Raw genomic sequence first — 19,938 nt, forward strand, 5'->3', positions numbered from 1 at the left:
TCTGTGTCTCCCTCTCTCTCTGACACTCCCCTGTTCACGCTGTCTGTCTGTCTCTCTCTCAGAAATAAGTTTTAAGAAAACATTAAAAAAATATTTTTAAAAAAGAAATGTAAATTTCAAAGTATACAGGGGTGCCTGGCTAGCCCAGTCAATGGAACATGTGAGTCTGTGTGTTTGAGCCCCAAATTAGGTGTAGTGGCTACTTAAAAATAAAATCTTAAAAAAAAAAAAAAAGTAGGATACAATAAATACTATAATTTTGATATACAGTATAAGTCATAAAATATTAGTAGTTGTTATTTTTATATGTTATTTATATATGGTTTTTCTCTGTAATGAGCATAAATTACCTTTATTATCAAAAAAATAATTGCATATCTTAATAGAAAGTGCTGCTGTTAAACGTGTTCCTTTCCTATGAAGTATTCTAACGTTAATATAAGTTGTCACACCCTGATCTCTTTAAATGTGTCCATTACAGACCCCGCTGCACTCTCCAGCACAAGCACTCCCAAACAACAGTAAAGACGCTTCTCAAGCAGCGTGTGCAGAGCATGGCGCCAGCTCAGATGAAAATGAAATGTATGACCAAAGCAAGAAACAATGCACATCCCCATCCAGGAGAGACAGTTACAGTGACAGCAGTGGGAGTGGAGAAGATGACTTAGTAAAAGCTCCAGCAAAGATATCAAATACGAGTTGGAGTTCAGCTTTGCATCAGACTCTAAACAACATGGTTTCACAGGCACAAAGCCAACATGAAGCATCTAACAATCAGGAAGATACCATTTGTACCATGTTTTACTATCCTCAGAAAATGTCCAATAAACCAGAACTTGAGGCCAGGTATTGTCACTATTATGTGTAGTGCTCAAAGCAACTGCTTCCTGTTTGTGACAGGAGCAGCAACCTACATTTCTCTAAGAATGAAATAAATCTGTGTGTGAGCTTCACACTAATCAGGCAGATGATGACTGTATTGGATATCCAGTTATTGTGACTGACAGTTTTAGTTAGCAAACCACTAAGCTGTCTAGCCATTCAACCTGAGACTTGCTTCTCTCTTGGGAATATTTACTAGTAATTGGGAAAGTTGTTTGTATGTCACCATCATTCATATTACTTAAAAGAAAGAGAAGAGACCTATTTTGATACTGGTTGGATAGGAGAGTAGGGATTACTAATGTAAAGAGAAGTGATTGGTGGGGAAGAGACAGAATTTGCAAAAGGTAAGCATAGAGGCAAAAAAAGAAAAAGACTACTTCTATACCTCTAACAGTTATTCATACATTTTACGTTTTGGTTACATCTTTGTGTATATCTCAGTGCAACCATATTTGTTCAAGTTCTTTTGGTGTTTTGGGGTTCTTTTCCCCAGTGGATCATCCAAATAACAACAGAAATAGGACTTATATTCTTTTCTTCTTTCTCCTCTTTCTTATTATGTTGAAAGAGAACTCAGCCTTGAATTAACAACTCAGAATCAAAAGTCTGTTTATTTAACCTATCTTATCTTACTAATTTATGCAGTTTGAAGAGCTTCAAAATAGAATCTGGACTGGGGCACCTGGGTGGCTAAGTCAGTTAAGCTTACAACTTTGGCTCAGGTCATAATCTCATGGTTCTTGAGTTTGAACCCTTTGTTGGACTCTGTATGCTTTGGATTTTGTGTCTCCCTCTTTCCCTGCTCTTCCCCTCTTGCACTCCCTCTCTCTTTCTCTCTCTCTCCCTCTTTCTCAAAAATAAATAAACATCTAAAAATATGGCACGTGGACAGGAAATAAAAATTGGTATTGTTCACATATAGCAGGCATGAAATAAATTCATAGTCCAGAGTCAGTCAAAAACTAGCTAGGAATGCAGTCATAAGCAGACATGAATATGTGTTAAGCACTTTCTGTGGCACAAACTTACTGTATTGGCATTGAAATGTACTTGAAAATAGTCTTGCTTCTTTGTCTCTGTAGTAATCCTCCTTCTCCTCTACCACTGGACATGACTCTTGGGCAGAGCTATCAACTCCAATCAGAATCTGCTTCCACTAATTCAATGGATAAATATCATACACATCACATTTCTGAACCAACTAGACAAGAAAGTTTGACATCTTTGAAAAATGACTTGGAAAACCACCTCGAAGACTTTGAGCTGGTGAGTTGTTTCCTCTGTATTAAGAAAATTCTGGGGCACCTGGATGTCTCAGTTGGTTAAGCGTCCGACTCTTGACTTCAGCTCATGTCATGAGTTTGAGCCCTGTGAAAATTTCTGCACTGACTATATACAGAGCCTGTGTGGGATTCTGTGTGTCTGCCCTTCCTCCATTTGCACGCTCACACATGCATACTCTCTCTCTTTCTCTCTCTCTCAAAATAAATAAACTTAAAAAAAAATACATATTTTGTCAATTAAGATGTAGTTACACAAAGCTTTCCTTTAGAGAAAAGGCTGTCTTTTAGAGTAGGTTCCTATCCATGTCCAATAAGTAGAGAACATATCTGGTGTGTTTCTCTGCTGAGAATCAGGGGAAAAGGCAAAAAGACATGGATATAAATCCTGATGCTACCCCTGACTTACTGTGATTTGGTAGATGCCTGTGGAATTACTTCATTCTTCTGAGCCTTAGTAGTTCTGGCTATAAAACAGAGCTAGTAACCTCCTAGGACTGTGGTGAGAATTAAAAGAAATATAGGTAGAGCACCTAATACAACATCTGCTATTTCCCAAGTCCTGATGAGTTGCCTATTTAGTTTTTAATCAATTATGAATGTAATATTTTCTCTGCCACATGTTTTTGTATGTGCCCAAATGGAATCCTTTACATTGTACAAATAGCCCTAGAACTTCTGAATCTTTAAATTCAGTTTGGAAGCCAAATTTCCAGGAATAATATCCTTTACATTGATTGAAATCAGCCTTTTTCAATATTGTTTTTATTATCCAATTAATAAATATTTATCATTGGAAAATTAAAAACAAAAAGATTCTAAAAATATGAAAACCACTGGTAATCTCACCACCAAAAAATCATAAACATTTTGGAGTTAATCTCTTCAGATACTTGGTTTGCCTAGAAGAGTGTATGTGTATGTGTGTGTGTGTGTGTGTGTGTGTGTGTGTAACATGTACATCTTCAGTTTCATTCTCAACAGTAGAAAATAATCTTTTCTCAGAAAAATGAAAATCTTTGAAAGATTTCCTTTAGACATGTGTCATCATCCCTGTAAGCTATAAGCATCCTTCATATCTCATTCAAAATCTTTTTTTTTTTTAATTTGAGAGAGAGAGCATAAGCATGGGAGAGAGGCAGAAGAGGGAGAGAGAGAATCACAAGCAGTTTCCATAGTCAGCATGGAGCCCAACACGGGGTTCAATTCCATGACCCTGGAAACATGACCTGAGCCAAAATCAAGAGCCAGATGCTCAACCAACTGAGCTATCCAGGCACTTCTCAGTCAAAATCTTTTAAAAAAAATTTTTTTTTACAACTGAATGAAGTTGTAATATCTAATCACCTAAAGGCATCATCTTTATACAAGAAAACCTTTTCTTTTGTGGCTCTGGGTCATCTGCCTTAATTGTTCAGAAATAGATGAAGAATTTTTCTAAACCTTCCCCTCAAAATATATATCAAAGGTTCATCAAACTATAGCCATTCATGTGTCCTTGTTTATCTTGAAAACACAAAACTTGAAACAAGAGTAAGTTTTGCCTCAATGTCTTTAGACAAACACATAGTATTGTTTCTAAACCCAACTCTTAGATGGAGGTACATTTTATCTGGAATTGGATAGACCTAGCTTCACTTAGCTAAGATCAGTAATCTTTTAAGGTTTGATTTCCTCTTCTGTGATTCAATAGAAATAATAGTCATCTCTGTTTATCGATGGGCAAAAATAAACAACCTAAAGAGTCACTGTTTTCTTCCCCTAGGAAGTAGAACTCCTCATTACCCTAATTAAATCAGAAAAAGGAAGCCTGGGCTTTACAGTAACCAAAGGCAATCAGAGTATTGGTTGTTATGTTCATGATGTCATTCAAGATCCAGCCAAAAGTGATGGAAGACTAAGACCTGGGGATCGGCTCATAAAGGTGAGACAGTAAAGAATGGATTTGTGCAATGTGGCCAAAGACCAAGCTAGGGCTGGAGAAGGAAGAATAAGAAGGTTGAGTTAATATAACACTCCATTTCTTTGTATGGTTTATGTTTTCCTTCTCCACATCTTAAAAATAAAGGCCTTTACATAGTTAACAGTTTAGGGAATGCTTAAAGTTCCCTTTTTAATTTGCAAGTCCCTCTAATATTACTTAAAGCATTAAATAAGCTGTCTTGAGTCTTAGGGACAGAAAGTTTTTAAATTACCATGAGGATAAATTTCCTATATTGGCAAAATAATGATGCATTTGTTAGGTATTCTACATTATTATTTCACATGTAATTACTTGATCATTGTACTTACGATTTCCACAGTAAAGTGAATTAGCAATAAATTAGAGACCACTCTCTCGCTGGCTAATGTAGAGCTAGGGAGATTGCTATATTTTCATGGCAACTTCTCTTTCCAAAAGTGTAATCTTTTTTTGCCTCTTTTTCATTTTTGTAGGTTAATGACACAGATGTGACAAACATGACTCACACAGATGCAGTGAATCTGCTCCGAGCTGCACCCAAGACAGTCAGATTAGTTCTAGGACGAGTTCTAGAATTACCCAGGATGCCAGTGCTGCCTCATTTGCTACCTGATATTATATTAACATGCAACAAAGAGGAGTTGGGTAATGCACATTCAGGCTTTGTGCACTGTGATTTTTGTTGGCTAGATTAAAAGTAAGTACTCTTAAGACTAAAGAAAACCAATATTTTCTATTCCCTGAAGGTTTTTCCTTATCTGGAGGTCATGACAGCCTTCATCAGGTGGTATATATTAGTGATATCAATCCGAGGTCAGTTGCAGCCATTGAAGGTAATCTCCAGCTATTGGACATCATCCACTATGTGAATGGAATCAGCACACAAGGAATGACTTTGGAAGAAGCTGAGAGAGCCTTAGACATGTCCCTTCCTTCAGTGGTGCTGAAAGCAACAAGGTACTCTCCAATTACTTGTGGGTTTTGTGCTTTTGGACATGTTTCAGGCTTTTAAACACCCTTACATTATCTTAAAAAGATATTCCTGAATTAGCAACTCACAACTAAACTGGCAGATATTTAGAAAGCTAGAACAGACTTCTTAATAGGAGATTCCAAGAGCACTCTAAGTGGATTAGTGTTTGGATACATGTTTGCAGTTAATAATAGGGTGGTTACTGCATTTGTCAGGATGTTTTCAATTGCAAGTAAAAGAAAATACAACTCAACTTGGTTTAAACAATAAAGGGAATTTACTTGTTTGTAGGATTTTAAAAGTGCAGAGATGAGGTGCAGTGGTCATCAGGTGAAATTTGATGCAGGCTCTGGCTCCATTTTTTGCTGTTTTCAGTTATTCTCTCTTCTGTGTATGTGTTTCCTTCATGATTAAGTGGCTGTGTCAGTTCCTGCATATGCACCATCCAGAGCAATCTTCTAACAATTCTCACCAATAACCACAGTAAAGGAAGGACTGTCTGCTGATTGCCTTAGACCCAAATTAAGGCCATTCCCTGAATTGAGCCAAAGGAATAAAAATATATTGATTGGCCTAGGCCAGTCCTGGCCCATTCCCAGAGCTGAGACAGTCAGTTCTACCCAAACCTCATGTCTACAGCCAATGAGGCATAGAATCCTCACTTTCACCATACCTCATAATAATTTCACATTATGAGAAATGCTAATGGCAGCTTTTCTTTCACTTTATAATAGAAATAAGTTGAAAAAACTGTATGCTTTAGTTTCAAATTACTACAAATATACTGGCATAAATTATACGAGTTTATTAATAGTTCTGAAGGTCATTAATCCAAAATGGATTTCAGAGGACTAAAATCAAAATGTTATCAGGGCTGCATTCCTTCTGTAAGAGGCTCCAGGAGAAAATCCATCTCCTTGCCTTTTCCACCTTCTAGAGATTCCCTGTATTCCTTGGTTTATGACCCTCTTCCATCCTCAAAGCCAGCAGTCATAACACTCTACTTATGTTCTCACATCCCTTTCTCTGACTCTTTCCTGCCTTCCTCATTCATTTATAAGGACCTCTGTGTTTACATTGGACCCACCCAGATAGTCCAAGATAATCTCCTCATCTTGAGATACCTAATTTACAACTTTAAAATCCATTTTATCCTGTAAGGTAACATATTCACAGGTTTGGAGGATTAGGATTTAGACACCTTTCTGGGGCCATTATTCTGCCTATGGCACTGTACATACAGCCAGGCTTTCTAGATTACACATTTATGTTATATTTATGTCTGTGATAAATAGTGAGTTTTACATAGTATGTCTTTCAAATTATAGAATGTGTAACAAATCATTTAATCATAAACATATGATCCTTCTAAACCTTTAAATTTGAATGTGGACTTTTTCTTTGAATATAATCCCTAGTCTGTTTCCCTCATGTATTTATTTTATTTTTCTTAAGTTTATTTATTTATTTTGAGAGAGAAAGAATCCTAAGTAGGCTCCACGCTGTCAGTGTGGAGCCCAACATGGGGCTCAATCCCATGAACTGCGATGTTATGACCTGAGCCAAAATCAAGAGTCGGACGCTTAACCTACTGAGCCATCCAAGCCCCCCTACCTCATATATTTCTAAAAATTAGATCAGAATACATTTATTTTCACAGGTGTAGCTGAGTGGTAATTAGTGGAAGAGGAAAGTGTTCAAATAATCTGGAAAATATTTTTGTGAAAATTAACATCTCTGTGAACCATAGATCCAGCTAAATTTTTTGCCTCAAAACCAGTAGAGTACCCTTCCCCCTAGCTCTAAAATCACTTTCTTTTGCCTTTCTGCTTTTGTCGTCACTGTAGTCACAATAGATATGGTGGTGCTAGTCACTATTACTTTCCCCTTCATTCTTCTTCTGGCTCTCTCCACTACTATTTATATCTACCCTCTTTGAAGTCCACAGCTAGCAGTAACAGAGAAGTATATATTTGTGGTAACTGTGTGTCAAGAACTGTATAGGGTCTGTGGTCTTACCCTACTTGCAAGGTAAGTTTCTTGATTATTATTTCTTGAGTTATTGTTTCTTGTTATTGTTATTGTTTCTTGAGTGCTGGTAGAAGTTACAAAACTCCTGAGTCAGAGACAAAGTGCTTTTTTAGTAACCACAAGCAGCAAAAGCATGGTATTGGTACAAGTTCCACACATCTTCTAAGTCCCCTGAAGATGATACACGTGGTCCTAGTAGATTCCTGCACATGCAGTGGGTTGTACTACAGAAGAGGGATACGATGAGAAGAGGAACCCACCCCTTTACAACAGACTGTAAGAAAACCTGCTTTTTATTTGGAGAGAGAGGCTCCCTCATTGCTCAGGCCTGCTTATCACAGCCTTGAGAACTGGCCCAGATAAAAAGCAGTCAGGGCCTTGCATTTCTGGGGTACCCAGGAAGAATATGCAGGATGCTTACGGCCTGTGGTAAATTGCTTCTCCCAACACTATATACTTTAGGCAACCTCCCTTTTCTCTCAAGTACTAGCAGTGATGAGACCGCATACCAGTCCTCTAGTTTCCAAGGTGATGTCTTTTTGACAGTTTTTCACATTGGATGGTACTATCCTTCTTACCTAAACCCAGAGAAAGATCATGTAAAGAAATGATTCTTGGGGCACCTGTGTGACTCGGTTAAGCGTCCAACTTCGGCTCAGGTCATGATCTCATGGTTCATGGGTTCAAGCCCCGCGTTAGGCTCTGTGCTGACAGCTAGCTCAGAGCCTGGAGCCTGTTTCAGATTCTGTATCTCCCTCTCTCTCTGACCCTCCCCTGTTCACACTGTCTCTCTCTCTCTCTCTCTCTCTCTCTCTCTCTCTCAGAAATTAAAAAAAAAAAAAAACATTTAAAAATTTAAGGAAATTATTCTTAATCTTTTTTGGGTCCAGGATATCTCCCTCCACAAGAGAGGTAGATGAAAATTGATAAAAAATTTTGTCTGCAGCCCATCTAGAATAAAATTCCTGTGGCTCAGTAGTCACCAAGTGGTTCAAAGGGTATTTAAACAAACATCTTAAATAATTTGGAATTGCCTTTTCTTTTTATCTATAACACAGAGATGGTCATCCAGTGGTCCCCAGTTCCAAGAGAGCCGCTCTTGCAGCCCCACAGTCGACCAAAGCCAACGGTAAGGATACATTCATTTTGTGACACAAGTAGTTATGCAGAAATGACTATTTTTTTTCCCAAAAGCAAGTTTGGAGACTAGCACTACAGTGCCTTTATTGCCCTTCTAGAGTGCTTTTCAGGATCTCTCTAAGTGCAAAAACTTACATTTAAATAAAAGCATCTCTAAAATTCAGTGTGTAATAGGAAATAGTTGAGCAGCATGGATCATGGGATTTATAGCCAGACAGACCTGAGTTTATAAGTTCTATGTGCCCTTTGCAAGTTACTTGACCCATATCCAAGCTTCTATTTCCTATTAATAAAATAAAAATATTAGTACTATCTATCTTGTAAGGTTATAATGAAGCATAAATACAGTAATATGTGATGCTTATCATAATGATTATCACAGAGTAATTTATTCAAACAGTTATTGAATCTCTTCTCTGTGCCAGGCATTGGTCTGGGCATTTTAAGCATGGCAATGAAGAAAAAAAGTATCTGTCTTACATTCTAGCATAATAATAGAAATTGTAGCATTAGTGGTTATGGCCCCCGCTAACATAAATTTAATGCTTTTTCTTCAGACTAAGCATTCTTCTAAGTGCTTTAGTCCTCATAAAACCCTGTGAGAAGAGTGTTCCTATTATCCTCCATTTATAGAAGGAGAAATTGAGACACAGAGAAGTTTTATAACCTGCCAAGCCCACAGAGTTAATGAATGGTAGAACCAGAATTTAAACCTGGGGTGTCTGATTCCATGCTCTCATTCACATAATCGGGTTCAGTAAACCTAGCTTCTAATGCTAGTGATAAGAATGATAGATGCAGGAATGTGGTTGAAATTAATGTATTTGAAATGTGAATTCAGTACTTCATACGTGACTAAACTTTTAGGTTATCAGGCAGGAGTATCTACCTCCCAAATGAATCTCACCACTGCAGTTGTAGTTTATCTTCAAAATACTAAAGCGTTTTGAACGCCTTAAGGATCTTTGTTGCTCTCTAATGGTTCCAGTTCACGTTAGAGTTGGACTATATCACGGAACAGTCAGGAGAGCCTTTTTCTAGTGACCTCCAGGTAGTTGCCTGTTGGCCACTCTTTGTAGAAACTGCATAGTGATCTGTCATTATGGGGTTGTCTCACTTGACTCCCTTGGAACAGATTTCTTTATGAGTTCCTAAAATCAGATATTAAAAATAGGAACTCTTTAATAGCGATGGGAATTTAAAATGGTACAACCATTTTTTAAAACAGACATTTTTTTTTTATTTAAACATGCACCTCCCATACGGCCCAGCCATTCCACTCCTTTTTGTTTACTCAAAAGAAAGTAAATATCCATATACAAAAACCTGTACATGAATGTTTTAGCAGCTTCCTTTGTAAAAGCCAAAATCAAAAACCACTCAAATGTCAAAAAAACTGTTGAATGAATAAACCAATTGCAAAATATCCAAACAACAGAATAATACTCAGTAATAAAAATGATCTGTTGATACAGTAAAAGTTGTAATAAATAATTTAAATGTAATTTAAATAAAAAGTAGCAACCTAATCAAAATTCCCTCCACATAAGACAGATTAGTGAAAGGAGCCAGACAGAAAAGAGTTTATATTGTATTATTCCATGTAATCAAAATTTAAAAAGATACAAATCATAGTGACGAAAGCAGATTAGTGGTTACTTGGAGACAAGGTGAAGGGCAGTTATGAGAACAGGAGGGAGAAAGGACAAACAATAAGCTATTGTGTTCTGAACTATTCCAATATGACTTTTTGAACCTGTAGTTTATTACTGGTATACTTTTTCAGTACTTTTCCTGGAAGTTTGATAATGTTTTATACCTCCTGGAAATAATATTAAATGACATTCTTGACTCTGTAACATCATCCACATAATTATAGAAATTCATATATAAAAATTTCACATCAGCCTTTATCTTTCTAGGTGGAATTATTTTTAGGTCATTCTCAAATACAAGTGCTTGAGTCTCAAAGAGAAGTATTTTTTTCTTTTCTTTTCTGTTTTAACTTTTCCAAACTCTGCTTTATATTTCAAATATGAATATTTTAAGACTTTAAAATAAATTCATTAATTTATGAATAAAATTATTTTAAATGTTATTTTTAACTGTAAGAGAGATAATTTATATATTGAATCTTTGTAATGGTGGCTAAGAGTTAAAAGTGACATTTGGTTTATGCATATATTAAAAGTTCTATTTTGTTGTATCTGTAATTTACTGTGTTAAATTGATTCCCTTTATGAAATGATATGAATGTCTCTCTATCTTCTCTTAAATAGTAAAGTGAGTGTGATGCCTGTGAAACCTGCCTCTCTCATTCAGCTGAGAGAATTTATATTCAGTGTCTCATCCTAGAACCATTCACCCCAAACTGAGCTTTTGTGCAGACTACAGTATTCTCTTTTAAGAAATTAGCTTTTTTCTTTCAGATAAGCCGTTTTCTAATATTTGATTTCTTCTAGTTGGTTTTAAATCACTTTGAAATATGACCTCTTTTAGTGCACTAATAAAAATAAGAACATGCACAGAAATGTGGGTTTTCTTTCACTGTTTTGATGTCCCTATTGTGGTCCCACCTGGCTCTTCTCTTACTTTCTGTTTGTTCCTTTCAGGTCACCATACTGTGGAGCCTTGCCACAAGCCTGCCCTCACTCCTAGTAATTCATTCTCCAAGGTAAGGAAAAGGCCACCTTCTTCCTATCATACCACCTTATCTAAATAACCAGCTTGTTAGGGCACCTGGATGGCTCAGTCAGTTAAGCATCCAACTTTGGCTCAGGTCATAATCTCACAGTGCATGGGTTCAAGCCCTGTATCGGACTCCTTGCTGCCAGCTCAAAGCCTGGAGCCTGCTTCAGATTCTGTGTCTCCCTCTCTCTCTAACCCTCTCTTGCTCATTCTCTGTGTGTGTGTCTCTCTCTCTCAAAAATAAATAAACTTTTAAAAAAATAATAAGTAAATAAATAATCAGCTTGTTTGTGTCTCAAACCAAACCGATTTCACATTTAAATATTTACCTTTTTTAGATACATGTAGTGATAATAGGAATATATTTTAGTGAACTAATAAACCTTGCTAAGTAAAGCACGCAGTATAAAGGCGCTGCACAAGCAACCCTACATCATTTGGCACATATTCAGCTCTTATATAAGCTAATCTCTTAAACAGATAGCTTCAGCACTGGGATCTTTTTATTAAAGTGCACAGTTCTTCTGGTTGTGTCTTAGATAGCTAGAAGAGAAGAACATACATAATTAAGAGTAGAATTTGTCCTTTGGGTTAATGTTGATCAACAGTGACCCTCAAATGACAATTCTCTACTGCTAGTAAGGAAAAACAATACTGACAAAAGAAATAGACTTATTTGCTTTTAGAATGACATGGAAAATGCTTTACCTCATAATAAAATGTAAGAACCTAAATCATTTAAGATTAGCAACGAAAAATGTGGAGTTGATGAAACAAAACTACTTTAATACATAGCTGAATTCCACTTCAAGCTTTCTCTCTAAGGCTATGTGAGTGCTCATTTGTTTGTATAACATTTCCTTTTTACTATTTTCTTTTGGCATGTAATGAACATTCTAAACTCTTCCCAGCTGGATATTCACTTTGTGGAATTGTTTAATCCCACACACATTCCATAGTCTGTTCTGAACCCCACTATTTGAATGCCTTTCCACGTAAGCTCCAAAGCTGAGGCATTGATCTCCTAGTAATCTAGAAATCCTGGCATCTCAGCAAAATCTGGAGAAGAGCTGGATTTAGCATAGAAGGAAAATTTAGTGACCAGAAGGCCAAAAGTCTATGTCTTTCATCTCACTGGTCCAGCAAATCCTAAAACGATATTGCAGTAGAAGAATTATTAGGCAGAAATGATTGGGACACAGAAATGAAAATGTCTTAGTCAGAAATGAGTGGGACACAGAAATAAAAGTGTCTTAGTCTTGGTATGTTTGTGGATTAAGAGACAGCAAGACCCACTATTCCCTGTTTATTCATACAGTCTACAATTGCACAGAGCTGGAACAGCTAAATTTGCACGTATTTCTAGTGTTAGTCGTGTTGTATGGTGCTTATTTTCTTTTTAAATATCAACATGTTGTTAAAGGGGCAAAGGGGAGAATTTCTGTTTAAGTTAAAATAAAACCCTCAGAAGCTAGGATCTTTGTTATTTATGGTTGCAAACATTTTTTGTTGGAGTTAAAATCTTCCAGGAAGTTTCTCAAACAATATTCTGTCCTTGATGCTAATGTCTGTGCTATGAATTTCTCATGAAGATTGGAGTTTCACAATCCAGTAAAATTTGATGTTATGTAACCACTATTTATGAAGAAATCATTCTATTGCACCTATCATTTCTACTTTTTATCTTGATAAAAAGAGTAAAATCTTCAGACCAAACGGCCTTTTATTTGTATAAAATTATTTTATTTTATCCTAATTGTTTAATTTAGTATTTTTGTCCAAATCATTTTTCTTTCAATAGACCATGCACCATGAAGTGTTCACAATTTGAGTTAGAAAGTTACATTCTGTTTAATAATCAATTTGTAGTTATGAACCCATTGTTATTTTCTTGAATTGAGATGAGATTTAGACTAGACTTAAAATCTTTATATCCAACGGTTGACCAGGATGTTAAACTGGAGTTTATGTTCAAGTCACAGCTTCACAAATACTTAAAAGATTTTTTTCCCTTTCCTTCAACCTATTAGTTAATGATCTTAAAAAACTTTTCTGAAAAGATTTAAGGAAGTCAACTTGTATAAAATATGCCTCAAAAAATAGACTTCTGCAATTAGATAAGTTTAGAAAATACTACATAATAGAGTTCTCTTTTGGCAAGTCAAATTTATATTAGTAAACATTGTGAGAATTCTTGGAATAGCGATACTGATTTGATGTTGTATGATCGGCTGTTTCCAGAGGTTTTGGATAACAGAAAAGTCCCATTCTCTTTGTACATTCCATTGTACTGATGTTTCCTAGAAACATTCATCTATCATGGGCTGATATAAAGTGGATTAGGTACAAGGGGAGAGGGAGAGAAGGACATGGTGGGGCAATCTACAGTCCCTCCCTAATCCTGGAAGTTAGCAAAATAGTAAACCAATGTTTTGCTCTGGTTTCATACTTTAGGCTAATGGGGAAGAAATAATTGAAGTTTTGTGCCCTGAAGGAAAATGCTCTACTTATCAGATGAAGGGATCAGCGGACTTGATTCTCTCCAAAGGTAGTTTTTTCCAAATCAGTCATCCAATTAGTCTAAATGCCAATAGTTAGGTAATAAAGAAATATTAGGTATTGGGCTTACATGTTTCTATAGCATAAAAAGGAAGGATTGTTGTTCAAAGAAATAAAAGAACACTGTAAAATTAATTATTGTTCACTGCATTATGGTACCAATGTCCTGTATACATTCTCATCTCTAATAGTAAAAGTATTTTTAAATGAATAAAAAGATTGCTGGTTTTGTTTGATAGTGTTTCTTATATTCCTCTGAAGCAGCAATTCAAAGGCAACCTAAGAATTTAGAAAATTTTTCTTGAACGTGTTTGGGCTACACTATTATATCCTTAATTTTTGAAACTTAGCTTCTTTGTTTGACTTTTTTTCATGAATTAATAATTTGGAATCAATTTAGGAAAATAAGCATTAGATTATTGATGTCTCGTGGAAAGATTTACTCACAGGCCTAGATTTTGGTTTGTTCTTTTTAAGCTGTATTTGTGTGATCTTCTGTCACAGCAGCCAGAGTAGTACTGGAGCTACAAATGGCTGGGTTCCATTTCTAGTTTTTCTAGCTGTTTTTCCAATCACGGGCTGCCTTTCAAAGTAGATGCTTGAAATTTGAAAGACCTGCTATAGTGTCTCTTTCTCATATCACTATTTTTAAAGTAAAATCTCATGTAAAATTACTGTTTTTCAAGAATCTAATGTACAAGAAGATGATATTTATGATGATCCTCAAGAAGCTGAAGTTATTCAGTCTCTGCTGGATGTTGTGGATGAGGAAGCCCAGAATCTTTTAAACCAAAATAGCGCAGCAGGAGATGCCTGTGTTCCAGGTAGATGAACCAGAATAAATAAGTTGGTACACAAAGGAGTACAAGAAGGAGGCCTCTAGGAAGCATTTTAATTCCACTTGGCCTATTTACTTATTCCCCAGGTTCATTGAAAACCAATGGAAAGTTATCTGAAGAGAAGAGAGCAGAAGATACAGACTGTGATGGTTCACCTTTACCTGAAGATTTTACAGAGGTAAGAATAATAGCTAGATAAACACTGTAGAAGGTTAGGTCTTGTTAGAATTATGTATTCCTTACTTTTAGTTTGCTTTCTTGCTGAGGCCTTATCTCTGCCTCCACCAACCCCACCATTTCTGATTTTAACACCGCTCACCCCCTGCCCCAACCCTGACATTTGCAGGTTTATGTTGACTTGTCTGCTTCCTGTAGACATTTGAATTTGCAGCCTATTCTAGTGTGCTAGGGCCGCCACAACAAAATACCACAAACTGGAGCGCTTAAGAAACAAATTTATTTTCTCACAATTCTAGAGGCTGGAAGTCCAAGATCAAGATGCCAACAGAGTTGGTTTCTGTTAAGACCTCTCTCCTCAGCTTGCAGATGACCACCATTTCACTGTGTCCTCACAGTGTACCCCTGGTGTCTTCCTTTTCTTATAAGGACACCAATCCTATTGGATTAGAGCCCCATCCTTGTGACCTTATTTAGCCTTAATTAACTCTGTAAAGACTCTGTCTCCAAACAGAGTCATTTTGGTGGTTAGGGCTTCAACCTGAATTTTGGGAGGGACACAGTTCAGTCTATAACACAGTCTATGCTTTAACCAGTTAGAAAATATAATTAAATAAAATTTCCTTCCCAATAGTTAAATAAAAGCTATAGGCCATAATTTAACCCAAATGTACAAGACCTATATTATGAAAACTTCAAAGCTCTACAAAGAAGAAAAAAAGTATTAAAGAGAAACATTTCTTATTCTTAATAAGAAAAACCCAAAACTTAAATTCTCCCTACAATTACCTATAAATTAATATCGTCCCATAAAACATTTCAACTTTTTTTTTTAATGTTTATTTATCTTAAGGGAGGGGAGTGTAACCAAGGGAGGGGCAGAGAGAGGAGAGGAAAGAGAGAATCCCGAGCAGGCTCACGCTGTCAGTTCAGTGCAGAGCCCAAAGCAGGGGTCAACCCCATGAACCATGGGATCCTGACCTGAGCCTAAATCAAGAGTCAGTCGAACACTTAACTCTCCGAGTCACCTTGGTACTCCTTCAACTTTTTTTTAATGAGAGACAGACCAGCTTGGTGACATGATGTTAAAGTTCACTTGGAAAAATTAGGGTGTAAAACTGTTCAGGACAAATCTAAAAATTAAGGCTCATGGAGGGAGAATATTCCTACCAATTATTAGTAAATATCACATAATTCTACCACCAAAGTGCAGATAGATCCTACAAATATGCACCCTGAGATTTCGAGATGTTTAAGACCAAACCTTTTAGGCCAGTCCATCCTTAAGATTTAATAAATTGTCACTTGAATATATGGGACATCTGCTTCAGAAGAGATTTTGACTAATAGTAAACAAAACAAAGTAAAAAAACAAATTCAGTAAAGGAAGAAAATAAATGCCGAGATAAAAACATGAAGAAGTTATATTTGTATCAAACTTTAAATGTGTTCAAATCACTATGGAAATTATATTTACAAGCAAATTCATAAAAGACAAATATGACTAATCTCCATAGCTCAAAGGAAGACTAAGCCAGTATTCTGGAAAAATTTTTTGTTTCATTTTATATTTCTAAAATATTACCTACATTTGAGTAGTTTTCAGAGTTCCTAGAATTTCTGAAAATATTTAGTTTTTCATAAGTATGCTTCTTTGGGACCACCGTAAACAAATTGTAGATTATTTACTGAGTTGGCTCATGACAGTGTGTTCTACGACCCTGGAAGATTTTTTCGTGTTTTTTTTTAAACTTTTATTATTGAAGTGTAGTTGAAATGCAGTGCTCTATTACCTTCAGTTATGCTACATAGTGATTTGACAATTCCATACATTATGCAGTGCTTACCACAGTAAGTGTAGCTTGTCACCTGTCATCTGTCAAAGTGATGACAGTGTTATTGATTCTCTTTCCTGTGCTATTTTTTTAAATTAATTTATTTATTTTAGGTAGCTCCACGCCCAGAATGGGGTTTGAATTCACAACCCTAAGATCAAGAGTCACATGCTCCACCAATTGAGCCAGTCAGGTGCCCCATGACATTTATTTTATAAAGTTTGTATTTCTTAATCCCCTTCACTTATTTCACCTATCCCACCACCCCATCCCCTCTGCCAACCACGTTTGTTCTCTGAATTTGTGAGTCTGTTTCTGTAATTTGTTTGTCTATTTATTTTTTAGATTTCACATCTAAGTGAAATTATATGGTATTTGTCTTTCTCTGACTTACTTCTTTTAGCATAATAACCCTAAGTCCATCCATGTTGTTACAAATGGCAAGATCTCATTCTTTCTTATGGTTGAGTGATATTCCATTATGATTACTATAATATATACTATATATATACTATATCTTCTTTATTTATCTACTTGAATTGGTTCCATATCTTGGCTGATGTAAATAATGCTGCAGTAGGGGTGCTTGCTTGGCTCAGTTGGTAGAACATGCAACTCTTGATCTCAGGGCCATGCAAGACCCACAGAGCGTGCAGAGATTACCAAAAAAAAAAAAAAAAGAAAGAAAGAAAAGAAAAGCTGCAATAAACATCGAATTTGTGTTTTTGTTTTCTTTGTGTAAATACCCAGTAGGGAAATTACTTGGATTGTATGTACAACGCTGAAAGTTTTAACCCTGCAAGTTTTCTCATTAGTCAAAAGTTTAGCTACTAATCATGATATTATAAAGAGTATAGTATCATACACAGTCATTTGTCACTGTCTTGTAACTTGTCACTCTACACTTAACTACCTCTTAAAGAAGTACTTCAGGCCAATGTCTGAGCTTTATTTATGAATGAAGGAATGAATGCCAGTCATATACATAGTGTAAATCGTCATTTAAAATTTCAGAACTATTCACTTAGCTATTGCTGAATTCGTTTGACACTGATTAAGCTGAGGATAACAGGTAAGAAGGTACATCAGAATTTCTGTCCTCAATTTGCTTGCATAGTCTAGTAGTCCACTTGGGAGCTGTGCAATGTATATAAGTAATTTTTAAAGCTATAGTAAAAACATGTCCTGATAAATGTTTATTATATGGAGTTCAGAGAATGTTATAAAGTATTGTGGAATAAGAGGGACTATACAGGAGTAGATGGGTGTGGTTATTAAGCCTTTGTAGAGAATTAGCATTTTATTTATTAAATTTTTAATGTTTATTATTGAGAGAGAACAGAAACGAGGGAGGGACATGCTCCAGGTTCTGCACAGTCAGCACAGAGCCAGATGTGGGGCTCGAACCCATGAACTGTGAGATCATGACCTGAGCCAGAGTTGGAAGCATAGCCTACTGAGCTACCTAGGTGCCCCAAGAATTAGCATTTTAAAGGTTTTTGGTAAGTGAGATGCAGTGGGAAAGAGCATTCCATACAGAGGAGCTGCTTAGCAAAGATCTGAAGCTCTGGATCAGCCTGGGACACTCAGGGCACTAAATCATTGCAAGTAGGGTGTCATGGTATTTTGAAAGCTAAGACTGAAGAGATAGGGAGGGGTGAGTTTAGCAAGTGACTTAGATGTCATGCCAAGGAATTTGGTCTTTCTACACCTCTAGACAGGCAACTTTACTGAGAGAGAGAGAAACACATCCCCTCAAAAGAGCTAAGATGAAGAGAAGAAAGGCATAGTCTCCAAAGACATGACATGATTGTGCTGAAATACATCAGCATACTTCCTATGTTATTTCTAATTCTGATTATTAATCAAAAAACAATAGAAACTTGCAGTGGCTTTCCATCACCTATAACATAATCACGCTTGACTGTAGGATCCTGGCTTTATGGGCATTTGACCAATGTAGTCACACAGCCCTATGCTTAGAAAAGCTCCTCATGTGATATGCCATCATCATCTTGAAATTCTTAATTTTTAAACAAGATATCCCATATTTTCATTTGACAAGGCACACTACAAATGATATAGTTTGGTCTTGGGATCCAGGAGATATCTCTACTCTTCAATTTGTTGGATCTGAATTCTTTGAGCAATAGGATAACAAACTAACCTTCAGATGGACTGGCCATGATAAAAATTTTAAGTCTTTTCCTTGAGGCAGTGCTACATCTGCCTCCTCTTCAAAAATAAATAAATGTTAAAAAAAAAAAAATAGAAATACCCTATGACCCAGCAATTGAATTACTGGGTAATTAAACCTAAGACATAAAAATACTAATTTGAAAGGATACCTGCACCCCTATCTTTATAGCAGCATTATCTACAATAGCCAAATTATGAAAAGGGCCCAAATGTCCACTGACTGATGAATGGATAAAGAAGAAGTGTGTGTATGTGTGTGTGTGTGTGTGTGTGTGTGTGTGTATACACACACACAATGGAATATTACTCAGCCATAAAAAGGATGAAATGTTGCCATTTATAAGGATATACATGGAGCTAGAGAGTATTATGCCAAGTGAAATAAGTTAAAGACAAATACCATATGATTTTACTCGCCATGGAAGGACTCATAATATAATATATATTATAAAAATAATAATTTTTATTATTAAAATAATAAAAGGACAAGGTAATTTAACACATTGAAAATTACTAAGATTTTTCTAGAGAACCCATTTTCAGATTTTAAAATTGAAGTAGTGTAAAAATATTTACTAAATATGTATATCTAAGTAATCATACTTCAGCTATTCTTCTTGTCTTCTCCTTACCTCTGCACCATTAATATCCCTTATGAGAAATGAAAAGCCAAGGGGCACCTGGGTGTCTTAGTTGGTAGAGCATCTGACTTCAGCTCAGGTCATAATCTCGTGACTCATGAGTTCGCGCCCTGCATCTGGCTCTGTACTGACAGATCAGAGCCTGGAGCCTGCTTCAGATTCTGTGACTCCCTCTCTCTCTGACCCTGCCCCACTCATTCTCTCTCTCCCAAAAACAAACAAGCATTAAAAAAACTTTTTTAATGAAAAAAGGAAATAAAAGCCAAGATGAGTGTGAAGATCAGTAAGTGGGACCAGCAAAAACTCTTGGGCCACTGAAGATGCCTTAGCCACAGTTTGACATTAACTGAATGTCATATGTGTGTTTGTTATAGGAAGTTGGACATGACAGTAAATATAGGAAATAACAAAAAAATTGAACATTGAGATTGATTTTTTTTTACAATGAGCTAATGTAATTTGTATTTCTCTTTATTGTAGTCTATCAAAATGAATGGCTGTGAAGAATATTATGAAGAAAAAGTAAAAAGTGAAAGGTAAGAAAATAACCTTTTAAAGTATTTCTAACAGGGGCACCTGGGTAGCTCAGTTAGTTAAGTGTCCGACTTCAGCTCAGGTCATGATCTCACAGCTTGTGAGTTCAAGTCCCACATCAGTCTCTGTACTGACAGCTCAGAGCCTGGAGCCTTCTTCAGATTCTGTGTCTCCCTCTCTTTCTGCCCCTCCCC

The 19,938-nt window shown here is 36.2% G+C and overlaps 1 protein-coding gene across 8 annotated transcripts in view; it reads left to right on the plus strand.

The window, feature by feature from the left end:
• Positions 1 to 19,938, plus strand: part of PTPN13 (protein tyrosine phosphatase non-receptor type 13) — a 201,843-nt gene that overhangs the window by 166,492 nt on the left and 15,413 nt on the right. For 7 of the 8 annotated variants that reach the window (XM_039250548.1, XM_039250549.1, XM_039250550.1 and 4 more), the window contains 11 exons: positions 482 to 846; positions 1,968 to 2,151; positions 3,931 to 4,089; positions 4,602 to 4,773; positions 4,875 to 5,085; positions 8,191 to 8,261; positions 10,885 to 10,946; positions 13,415 to 13,508; positions 14,206 to 14,343; positions 14,445 to 14,536; positions 19,691 to 19,746. In XM_039250548.1, the coding sequence (XP_039106479.1) occupies positions 482 to 846; positions 1,968 to 2,151; positions 3,931 to 4,089; positions 4,602 to 4,773; positions 4,875 to 5,085; positions 8,191 to 8,261; positions 10,885 to 10,946; positions 13,415 to 13,508; positions 14,206 to 14,343; positions 14,445 to 14,536; positions 19,691 to 19,746 (1,604 nt within the window). The remainder of the gene's footprint in view (positions 1 to 481; positions 847 to 1,967; positions 2,152 to 3,930; positions 4,090 to 4,601; positions 4,774 to 4,874; positions 5,086 to 8,190; positions 8,262 to 10,884; positions 10,947 to 13,414; positions 13,509 to 14,205; positions 14,344 to 14,444; positions 14,537 to 19,690; positions 19,747 to 19,938) is intronic. The other variant, XM_039250552.1, reaches the window with a different exon arrangement.

This window comes from Hyaena hyaena, unplaced genomic scaffold (genome assembly GCF_003009895.1).
Source record: "Hyaena hyaena isolate Hyena2069 unplaced genomic scaffold, ASM300989v1 scaffold_373, whole genome shotgun sequence".
Taxonomy (NCBI): Eukaryota; Metazoa; Chordata; class Mammalia; order Carnivora; family Hyaenidae; genus Hyaena; species Hyaena hyaena.